At 40.3% G+C, this 12,233-nt stretch overlaps 1 protein-coding gene across 1 annotated transcript; it reads right to left on the minus strand.

The window, feature by feature from the left end:
- Nucleotides 1-633: 633 nt before the first annotated feature.
- POMP (proteasome maturation protein) lies at nt 634-8,332 on the minus strand. The gene is made up of 6 exons (XM_035542511.2): nt 8,252-8,332; nt 7,071-7,168; nt 6,227-6,287; nt 4,797-4,898; nt 2,835-2,928; nt 634-1,154 (listed from the first exon to the last, which is right to left on the minus strand). Exons 1-6 carry the CDS (start codon nt 8,252-8,254, stop codon nt 1,087-1,089), a joined length of 426 nt encoding a protein of 141 aa, XP_035398404.1. The 5' UTR covers nt 8,255-8,332; the 3' UTR covers nt 634-1,086.
- Between the last annotated feature and the right edge of the window lie 3,901 nt (nt 8,333-12,233).

Raw genomic sequence — 12,233 nt, forward strand, 5'->3', positions numbered from 1 at the left:
AGCAAAAGCCTCTAATCTATCCAACTCTCAAGAGGCAATTTTAAAGTTTCACTTTTAAATGAATATATATAAAACAAATAAGACAGCCAGTAAAGTACCTTGTGTCATCTCAGTTTTTAACTTGTTTTGCAATCAATACACAAAAAAGCACTGCAAAATTTACAAGGAGGGGAGCTAGAGGCTTTGGTGCACACGGGTAGGGAATTTGTGGCAGCTTTAAGCATACTGAAAAGTACAAGAGATGGTTGAGATTTTGGGATTGTGAAAGGAGGTTTATAGCAACATTTCTGCTAAAATTATCTACAACAGGACACTAAGTGCACTTAATATTCTACCTAGGAATAATCAAAAGCTGCTGGATAAACATAGTTCCTGCCTTACACATATTGTTTCAAGCTCCCTGTAGATGACAAGAGATTGGTCCTTTTGAACCACAGACTTTTTTCCTCCATTAAAAGAGAAGGGTAGGGAGTCACCCGTGTCATATATATACAGTCAGTATAGTGTCAGATACCATCACAAGCAATACAGTAAAATCTGGAAAAGATGAATATTTAAAATCCTGGTCTGTAAAATCTGTAGTCTGTAAAAGAGATTTTTGATTTACGAGTAATTATATTTTGGAACGCAACAGTATTTATAGCAAACCTTTATTCAATACTTTAAAAAAGTGTATGGAAGTTTTTCACGAACAGAGTTACTCAATGGAAAACACCTTTTTTTCCCCCCTTAAAAAGTTCTTCTGCAAGAACATCCATTAAGTGCATTTACCTACAATAATCAGTTTTAAAATGCATGGGTATTTCTGGGTTTCGTGTATACATAGATAGGATTTCCATAGTTAAGAAGCTATTGTCCTGAGCAGTGTACAAAGAGACATTATTTAAACTATTTAGTTACAGGACATTTATATAATTGACAACAAGCACAGAACAATTTATAGACTTTAAACATTTAATGTGCCTCTTCATCAAGGAAGGCAAATGATACCTGTATGACTGCTTAACACTGAGTGTCAATTTAGTAATTGTGTATTTAGATCTGCAGTATAAAGACATGCACAAAATGTTTGAGGAGTACATTTTGTTACAATAAACCAAGCTTGTATTCCATCATCATGTGTGGCTCTCCCATAACCTCACTCTGGGAAGGATCTGAAAAAAAAAAAAAGTAAACAGCATTAGGCTTTTACTTTGCCACAAAGACCAACAGGAACTACAAAGATAACCATATTCAATTTTTTTTCCCATTTTAATGCTTAGCGCAAAAGTTATTTGACTGATTCTTGACAGTACCATGTAGTGCAGGTCTGTCTAACTCATAAGCCTCTGTCCAAAGCAATAATCAGATAAGCAATGCACCTTCAGTGGAACACCAGTACAAGTGTTTCGTGAAGGGGTAGGGGAGAGAACAATCCAAGTAAAACCAAACATTATTACGTAAGCACTATCTCCTATAGCCTCAATCTCCAGGCTGAGCTTTGTGTCTAATAAAAAGCAACTCTGACCAAAGCTCTTCCCGTAAGTGCCATACATCTTTTCAATGCAGCTTCTCTGGGGTCTAGCACAATAGGAGCTCACACCCCAGCCCTTCTGCTAGTTGGGACATACTTGTGGTTTCTCTTCTCCAATTAACTGCCTTTTTTCACAAAAATTATATGCCCTTAAGTATCTTTGAGATCTCCACTCTATAAAGTATGGTTCGTGTCAGCCACTATATTCAAAGGTTAGCAGGGAACATGCAGATGACACAAGACATGCCAATTACTGACAGTATGAATTTCATTTCCGTATGAAAACCAAAGCCAAAAAAAAGACTTCAAACACCTTGGAAGAAAGATACCTCTCTTTGCAGGTATTCTTTATTTTTGTTCCCCCGTAACTAAGGTATATTAATGTCTTTTTGATGTTCGTCCAGAGACACCAAAATTACCCAATATAGCTCCATATGATAAATATAGCCTTACTGTAAAGGATTTTAACTAACCACTCACTCCGTAGCACTCTATAAGCATGCAACAGCTTGTTACAAGCTATGGCAAACATCAAGCAATTTATAGGAGTTTGGTTATCGCTTCACCTCCTGAACCACAATCACCTGAGATTCCTTCCCTTGCTCCCTGTAAATTCATCCCAGAAAATAACACCAGATTTACCTCATGTCTCTAGATTCCCATTTGCTCCTCCATTATTCCCAGTTTCCCATATCCCTGTCTTTTTCCATTCTCCAATCCTACCTCAAAACACCCTCTGCTTCGTCCTATGTCCCTAACAGCTGGCTAGACAGAAGTCAGAAAGTCATTTTTTCCCCCTTTAAACTATTTTTCCAGGTTTATTCTATTTCACACATACTGTCTGTCAGTCAGTAGCCCATCACACAGCTGCTAGCTATTGAATTAATATGCAGTGGTGGGAAGACTCCCTTATCCATGGTACATTATTTCAGTATCTCCTTCTGCCTTTCTTTCTAAGGATAGAACTTATAAAAACATTTTATCTTTATAGCCTCTGCCTGTCAAAATTTGTGTAACTGGTTCAAAAATTTCTGGAGAACCATGCATAAAATGTAAGCTACACATTATAGTACACAGTCTTCTGCTCCTTAAGAAACCCAGCCCAGAAGCAAACAGATTTATTCAGTATTTCAGAGTAATTTCCACACAACTAGCAGCTGAACCACATATTCCTCCTTCCCCTGGTGCTTCTTTACCTTTAGGAATTCAGTTTTTATTTGCATTTTGCATGTTTAAAAGTTCTTATACCCTAGAGGCAAAGAACTTCAGTTCCCAAATTTTACCTTTAAATGTTTCTATAACATTAAAACAATGTATTTACCATTAAGAATATCCTCAAAGCCAATGCATTCATCATTTCCCCTCAGAGTATCCACTGCCATGTTTGAGCTGTGAAGAAAGGGGAGACGCTGGGCCTGTAAAAAGACAGCAAGAGTTAAAGCTTTTGCAAAACTGAAATTGAGATTTTTGGATTTCTGTCTGAATTGGCTGAGAAAAGAGACAGACAGTCACCTCCTCCTTTGAGCATAATGACGGAATAAGAACTACTGGCACACAACAATATCAAAACCTACCCAACACCACCATCCTCTGTTTTTTATCACTGTTTTGAGAACAGCCTTTCACTAGATTTGCAGGTTTCACTGCAGTGCAGCTAAAAAAAAGTGCAGCAGTCAAAAAAAAAAAGTTGGTTTTGTCCCCTTCCCTGATCTGCTCCCACATAGCTGGCAAGTCCCTGCAACACATCTACACCCTGAAGTCAGTTTTGGAGACTGACCTTGCAATGTTTGGAAACTACATTCTAAGTTTCCTATCTCTGACAAGTCAGAAACATATATGAAAGAGCTATGCTAATTTTTATAGCTAAGCATAATCCTCCTTACAATTAAACTAAATCTATTTCTCAGATCCCCTACAGTTTTTAAGCTTTAAGTCCACTCCCAGTTACTTTCAAGCCTATTTTCTGTGCCCTTCACCTACAGGATTACAACAAAATCCAGTGGTTATGTACAATATTCAGACTAAGTATTCCAAGAATGGCATATCTGTCCTCACAATTACATTCACTACTAGTAGTACAACTAATAAAGAGACCTCAGTTATACCATGAATGTATTTTACAAACAGAAGTATCGCGTAACTATCTCTTTACACACACAGTGTCAAGATTTCCATAATAACTAATAGTACAATTGTCCGAAGTTCAAATGCACATACTATTTATTCCCTTAAATTTTAGGTGAAAGGTGAAATTAAACCAAAAGGGAGCTTATATATCTAACATGATACACAAAAGCCAGCGGTGAACAATCTTCTAATCTCCAATTTGCACCCCACCACCCCCAGAAATGCATTTTGGAGACACTTAAGAGGATCTTTGTCCTCACCTGCCTCACTTTCTACCACATGCTAACATCAGTAAGAAAGAGATGTTTCCTCACAAGAGGGCAATGTTGAGATCAAGGGATTTTTTCTTACATTGTTTGCCTTTTGCATCTTCAGGGCAAGAAATTTCTACCGAGTTTAGTATCGCTCACTGTGGTTCAGTAGCAACTGATCCGCAGAAAGGAAGTATAAAATTGCTCCCACTCACTTGGAGAGACAACTAACAGCTTGCTACCCTCAACAAGCCCCAACAAGAAGTTCACTAAGACCACTGAGCTTTCTGTGTATCCTAAGGGACAAAGTCACCCACCTTCCACTTACTCTCCATCCTAGGAGATAAGAAGGAAGAGAAGGCAGCCTCAGCTTCCCAATTAAAAGTTAAAACCTTTGAACTTAGCTCTCAGTAGACCTCCCCGATCTTACAAGAACAGCTGCAGAACAATAATAAGGACATAAATTTTCTGCTTCAGTTTTTACATAACCTCTGTATCCACTCCCACATCACTACCTGCTTCAAACCCTTAAGGTCTCCTTTCTCTACAGATGCACAGATTCCTTTTTATGAAGGTCTCCTGTTCCACATAGGGAAGTATTAATTTTAGAATTAATACTCAATTCCTCCTGCTTTTCTCTGAAGGCTTACAGGAAGCTCGTCCACAGAAAACCTAGAGTGCTTACCACTTCACCACACAACCAAAAAAAAACTGCAGCTGAAAGCCTTTAGCATATTGACCAATCTGGACATTATTAACTGCACAAGTTGTTTTTAAATAAAAGCAGTTCCATGAGAATCTCTTTTTGGAAACAAAGTGGTTGTATTTCAAGACAGAAAGACATCCTCCCAGATAAAAATTCCCCCAATATTTTTAAGTTATATCAGTTAGATAAGAACACCTACCTGTTTCACTGCTCTGAGTTCCATCTGCAGCTTTAGAGGTGCATGGAGTCCTTGAATATTCCTCAGTGTGGCAAAGTTTGTTTTGTCTTGATTTAACTGGAACTATCACAAACAACATGGTTTTTTTCAGAAAGAGCTATTTTCAAGTACAACTACAGAACAGATTTGCGACATTCTACTTAAATAAACATTTACTTAAATGAACATCTACTTAAATGATATTTACATGTAAAAATTCAGGGATACCATCACATACATCTGAAATGCACATGGAGGGTAGTGATGCACTAACATCTGTTTTATAGAACTAAAATTGAGTTTTGCTGGATTTGACTATAAATCAAAAGTGGCAATTTTGTTATTTTTAACAATCAGGACATGTAACTCCACCAAGTGGTGGAGTTGAGCATTACTTTGCTACAATATTACAAGCACAGAAATTGGAAAGCTAAGTCTGGGCTAAAGTAAGACCACAAAGTGGAAAGGCACAATTTATGTTGGTTTTAGCTATTAAAGACTCTACATAAAAATCACTTGAACTATTTGTTTTCTGATCATATAGGAAGACAGCATCATATATACTCTGTACGACTGAAAAAAACAAAGAAAAGCTCAATTTTACCAATTGCTCAAAAACTGATCAATAATATGAAGAAAACGTGCTTCTCTACCCAGTGGAGTATTTTTTTTTTTTAAATGAAAAAGTGCTGTCTCGTGACTACTCAAGTATACAAAAGAAACTTCTGCTCAATGTTTCTGAAGCCTGGGTAATCCATCCTCAGCTCTGGCTTTTGCCATACTGACTACACGCTTGTAGTGCTAACGCAATACACTACTGTAAAGGAAAACAAAAAATACAAACGTCTTATTTTAAACCTGTACTCCTTGAGGGTGACAAAACCTTGAACCTGTGATCCACAGACCATTCTTAAGCAGCCCGCAAGTGATGGCTAAGTTTGATAAGATTACATCTACAACAAATTGCATGTGTAAAATTTCTACACGGAATCTAGTAATTTAGTGAGAAGTATTTATGGGTTCACAGTCTGAAAGCCTGAAAACGAAGGTGTATGGCAAACCTAAAGACAAAATAGGAGGATCAGCTCTCCAGATGTGGCAGGAGTGCCAGCCACCTAATGAGAGGCAGCATACACAACCTTTAAATGACTACACCTTACTAAGTGAACCACAACTCGGAAGCCCACCTACAAACTTGAAGAGTCACAAGTGGGAGGTTAAAACCTAAACAAAGTTGCCAACAATGTTACTTCCATAAATAAAGTGTTACTGTTGCTACACACCTTCATTTTGTTAAAGGCAAGACTTTGCTCATTACTTGCAGCTGCACAAAGCAGCCCAACCAACCACATTGCTAATTCAATCCATAAGTAGTTAAGTGTGAAGAAGACTACATGTAACGCTGTACTTACATTTTTTTCTGACAACTCCAGGGGGTGGCTGGGCAACAACTCACTTCTCACACTTGTAAAGCTAGAAACACAAGGATAATTTGAACTTCAAAAAAGTAATCAGGACACCAATTTTTAAGTTGTATTCCAAACTAACCCCAGATACAAGCATCAATCCTCAGAGACACAGGACTGGTACAGTTTGAACTGTTAAAAAGAATTAATGCTTAATGGCAAAGAACAAATAAGAGCTATCTACAGCACTGTCAGAAGACAGAAAGTGTTTAACTTCAGGCATCTTTTTTCCTTAGGTTTTAAGTTCAACAAAATATAGCAACAGCTGTTCTTCCTTGACTCCCTTCAGAAAGAGAAATCCATTAATAAATGAAAACTGTATAGGTTTAATTACGTCCCAGCTAGATATCTGATTTTAGAAGTCGCCAAGCTTTTGCAGCTGAAATATACAGTGTGTTTTAGGCGTACTTAGATATATAGATTTAGATAGATTAACTTTAATTTTTGTACCAGTGCTGAAATTAACCACTTCATGCACTGCTACAGAACACTTGTATATATGTATAACTAGGATATATTTCATATCGATTAACATTCGGACATCACTTTTCTAAAAAGGAGCAAACGGGTGGAAATCCATTAATACTACCTAGATGTCAAAGTGATGTTCAACAGAAACTTTAAGCTTGAAGGACAATCTGACTAAACACACGGGCTTTAGGCTATGGCATTTGCAATACACCTGCCAAGAACCTTCTTTAAAAAAGAAAGATTTAATACGTGCTTTCTTCCTTTATCTGAAGTTCAGCATCAGCTATGTCAGAATTTAACAACAAAAAGCAAAGTGTACCCTCTGCGCAGAAGATCATGACCTTCAAATGATCCAGAAGCTGAAAAATCAGTAATTGGGATACTGTCCTTCAACAGAGAAGCAGCTCCTCTGGAATCCTGGAACACAAAGTGAGGATTACTTCAACAAAATCAGCCACCTTTTGCATATGCTCTTAGACAAGGTAAATGAAACAAATTGCTAAAAGGCTTCCCAAACTACTCACACGCGATCCCTAGACTTCACAGTCTCTTTACAAAAAACTGCCACTAAATTCTTTTGGAGAGTCTAATGACAGACAAAGGTAGTGATGAAACGTTTTGAGGATCTGGCTAAATCAGAAATTCACAGTTACCCCTTCTTTGTTCCCACCCTGGGCTGTGGGGGTGGAAAGGAAGATTGCAGGTCATGCTCAGCTGATGAAGCAGACAGCTCTGAGCGTTCATTTATTTCAGTACAGGCAATATCAAGCAAGATCTAACTGAATATGGACAAATGGTTTAAGGTTCACATAAAGAAGGTGTGCTCAAGCATTCTAGTATTTCTTCATTGAAAGAACACAGGAGAAACAGTAACTTGTAGCGGAAAACGAGAACACCACACCTCCACAGATATACAATGTAAAACCAACTTAACCCACACCACCAATTTAAAGCTAACCTGTTTGGTTTTAACGAGGTGATTTTCAGATTGTTCACCCAACGTGCCTCAGCAAGAGAGCAACGAATAATAGCCAATAACCTAATAGTTATTAGAAAACCCTTAAAATACCTGTTATAATATGCATAAATATATATGGACTTGGGGTGCTGGCTGTTGAGACGCTCGACATGAGCCAGCAATACGCAATTGCAGCCCAGAAAGCCACCCGTACCCTGGGCTGCACCACCAGCAGCGAGGCCAGCAGGGTGAGGGAGGGGATTCCCCCTCTGTGCTCTGTGAGGCCCCCCCGGAGCCCCGGGCCCCTCACGAGGGCAGGGACCCCTCAGAGCCAGCCCCGAGGCCCCACCAAGGCCGCGCCGCCCCCGTGACTCAGCACGGCCCCGCCACCCCCCAGCGGGGCGGCCCAAGGGCTGGGGCAGGCCGTCAGCCTCCCTCCATCCCCTCACGGAAGGGAACTGAGGCGGCGGCAGCGGCACCCCCAGCTCCTTCCCCCCACCGCCACCGCTGCTCCCAGCCGCCCGCCCGGCGGCCCCGCTCACCATCTTGGCTCCGCGCTCCCGGCCACTTCCGCCTCCTCCCCCCCGCCACTTCCGCCCCGCCCCCACCGCCCCTCGTGGAAGGGGGGCGTGGTCTCGTGGAGGGGGCGGGGCTTGTGGAGGGGAGGCGGGGCCTCGCCGAGGGCGGGGCTGTTGATGGCGGCCGTTGGGGGGGGGCCGCCATTACAGGGGCAGCCATTGCAGGGGGAGGCATTGGTGTGGTCATGAGAGGGGCGGCCGTGCCAGGCCTTTAGGTGCCGTGAGGAGCAAGTGCACCCTGCCTCGCCCCTCTATGGCCATTCCTGGGTTACCTCAGCCCTGTCAATGCTGGTGGCATGAGGGAGTGCGTCAAGGCAGCGACGCTTGATGTGATGCTGCAAGGGGGAAACATGGCCTCATGGCGTCTGGGGAGACCCCCGGGGGGCAGCACAGGGTGAACAAGGGGTGTCAGGGTGTGCTGCCCACCCGCGGGCAGCCCTCAGTTGACCACTGTCAGACACCAGCACCAAAAGGGTTTTGACAACTTCAATAAAGGCTGCTGTGTTAGTAGGCGTTAACAGCCACGATAACAGTGTGGTAACTCAGTTAATGTTAGCTTGTACTTAAAGAAGTTTAAAAAGCTTCCTAACAGCCATAGAGTTTACCACAGTTTTTGCTGCAAAGCTCCAGATGTGCATCTGGCCTATCTATATTACGTATTTCTTCTGAGACATGTAGTTAACCGAAGCCCTTAACAGTTTTGCGCCAAATTGATGCGGTGCCATAAATTTGTGACAATTAAACATTAAATTTTGTACAAAAAAAATGATATCAAAAAGAGAAAATTATATATGTTTTTATGTCACACAGCTTTGCATAATTATTCAGAAATACAAACCCTTTAAACTCAGTTTTCCTCTTGAGCAAAATAAGATCACCACTTAGAAAAAAAAAACAAAAAACAATCAAAGTTCTGGCCCTTTGTGTTAAGGTCTGAGGCTTAAAGCACAGACTTCAAAAGAATGGGAATGGAGGTTTGGGTTTTTTAAATCAATTTTAGGAAAATGGGTACCACAAAGGTTTCTCTGATCTTATAGTGGGTACTCAGATATTGTGGTGCTGGATTCATTATTATAGAACAGACGTGAATACAAAAAACAAATCAAGTTCCTGTTTAACTGCAGCTTACAGAAAAGCTAGGTTTGTCACTAAATGTATTTATTTATTGACTGAGTTTGTTGATCAGGATATGACTAGAGATGAAACATTTAACTTTCAAAGTCATTCTTGCAGGACACAGACAGGATACAGTCACTCCATGTACATTTTTGACATCACTGCAATCCAGTCGAGGCTGCATAACATAAAAGAACGTACATCGCAAGAAAGATCTGGTTTTCCTTTAAAGACAGGCTTTCACGCTAGGGAAAACTTCCAGACATAAACACAAATCGTGCACATATTTTCTCATCAAATTATCAAGTATTTCAGATTTGAGTAAGGTTTCTTTTAATGAATCTTACAGTGAGCATCTCAACGGTGGATGGCTGTAGTAGTATCTCATTCCTATCTGTGGCTCTGCTGCCAGTTAACAGAAGTTACGTGAGTGATTGTCAGGCTGAGCAAGCCTTTGATGAAAAAAAAAGAGCGTGTGGTGAGCGATGAGTGCTTCAGCTACTCAAAAGCAACGGGTATGGCTGTCCTCAGTGCTGCAGATGTTTTCAAGGCTGCCCCAAAGCCAGGCTCACCGCAGCGCAGACGGCAGCCCACAGGCACAGCCCCAGGCGCGCACAAGGCGCCGTGTGCTGAAGCCAGGCTGCTGGGGCAAATTGCTGGCCTGCAGGTCTGTCTGTCTGTCTGAAGGCATCTTCCAGGCTGATGGTAACAGGGTGGAAGGTGGGATGCTGCTCAAGACGCCATTCTTTTAGTGTTTGTGGACACTCTAAAATTAGTGTGGAAATAACTACCGCTCCTATAAAATTACTATTTTTGCAAAGTTGAGGTGGTGAACTTCACATGTTGCTTTTAAAGATAACCTGAAAATTATGATTTTTTAAGAACGATTTTTTTTTTCAACGTTTTGCGTAGGGAAGGTCTGAAATGTGTGAATGTTTTAAATTCTTTTCTGCATGTTTTTTTACCTCAACATTTTTGGAATGTCAAATATGGTCTCTTTGGTTTAGCTGAGGAACTTCCCTAAGGTTACAAGAGATATATAGACCATGAATTGTTTTATCTGTTAGAAATGGGGAAAATTACCTATTCTTTTTTAAAAAGCATACTTTGTTTCAAATGCTCTTTTAGCAGTTAAATTGGTATTAACAAATGTAAAACCTCATTAAGCTAGGTTTTAGACAGTCTGACTTAAGGTAAATTCCTGTTTCAATTACTTAGCTTTTTCCTGCCTGGATCCCAGCACGGCATCATTTCACGTGAGGTCTGTACGGTCACATCAAAGCACGGGGGAAGAGACCTTCCAGGTGGATTGGAAACTTGTGATGACAGAGGTACAACATGGCCAGCTGGACAAAGGCTGGAACATCCAAGCTTCTGCCCAGACCTGTGGAAGGCAGCTCTTACTTGGGAACTCTACTGCCATGTTACAGCAGTTTTTGAGCTAATATATCCTGCACCTCCAGTAAATTAATTTTTTACCTCTCCCATCTCTCCCATTCCCAGAGCTTTTTTTTTTTTTTTTTTTTTTTTTTTTTTGTATGAAGGGATGGAAGGTATAGAGATAACCATTTACGTACACCATCAGGCCTACTTAGTAAGAGCAAAAGGAGTATGTTGTCCAAGGAAACTGCCTTTTATCCATAGCCTTTAATATTGATGCAGCTTTGTCTCTTTTCAAAATATAATACTTTTGACGTATCAGTGGGCAAGCTGTTCTGAGTACGTGAACCTCTACCAGCAGAAAACCTTTATCCTGTGGTTCTGGGAAACTCTTTCCCTGGTTTCTGTCAACAGCCAGCTATAACCTGTTAAAGTGAAAGTACTTTTTATTTGTTTTTAATCAAATCAAATAAACACATTTTCTTTGATCTTTAAGAAGTCCATTCTTGTTAACTTGTTTTATACTTTTATGTTTTGTCATTCATTGTAAATCTAATTATTTAAAAATTATTTTGTTTTAAATTATTAAACCTTTTCTGAATTAAGATAAACAGGGGCATGTTTTGTTAAAGATTAAAAATAAATTTCACACAAAACTGCAAAACGTAGCAAAGATAATAATGTGTAGGCGTCAGAGTGTTCCAAAACAAGACTCTCTAGGGGCTCTTCTGAACACACGGCTACGTTAAAACCATGTTCTGAAAAGGCTCAGGAAACCCCTGACTCTAACCCACCCTTTCCTGAAGCTGGTGAAAGTATTTAGAAAAAAAGTTACTGTCGCAGGGGGAAAAAAAAAAAAGAATCTCACATATTGCCAAAGCAGATGATTTTTTCCTGTTTGTTTACCAGCAAACTCTACAGCTTGCAGGATTTTCTTGAGTCAAAACTTACCCATCCTCATCATTCACATGCAGCAAGCAGTCCAATATATGACAAAAAAGTTCATTGTTATCTCTCAATGAAAAGTTAACTTTGTTAATGTGCTCTGGGATCTAGTGGGAAAATGATGCCAACAACCTCTGTTTCTTTATTTGATGTATAAGTCATAACTAATTTTAAATGAAAAGATAAAGTGTATCTTTAGAAGTGTCTTTAGTTCCCATTTTGGTGGATCAGTTAGGGGCTGCCTGTTTTTAAGCCAAGTTAGGTTCTTGGAAAGAGGTCCTCGTTGTCTTGAAGTGGTGGCTTATTTTGTAGCTCGTCGATGCTCCTTTAAGTCCAGGTTTGGCATCTGTACTCCTTCTTCTTTATTTGGAGTAGTCTCTTGTTGAGACTCGGAGAAATCCAGGCTTCTCTTTTTCTGTGCTGCTGATGTGGAGCCAAAAAAGCAGGAGGAGGCTGCAAGGTGCAGAGCCAGTCGCTAGAGGATGCTCCAGAGCCAAAGTCCCTG

Source organism: Cygnus atratus, chromosome 1 (genome assembly GCF_013377495.2).
Source record: "Cygnus atratus isolate AKBS03 ecotype Queensland, Australia chromosome 1, CAtr_DNAZoo_HiC_assembly, whole genome shotgun sequence".
Lineage (NCBI taxonomy): Eukaryota > Metazoa > Chordata > Aves > Anseriformes > Anatidae > Cygnus > Cygnus atratus.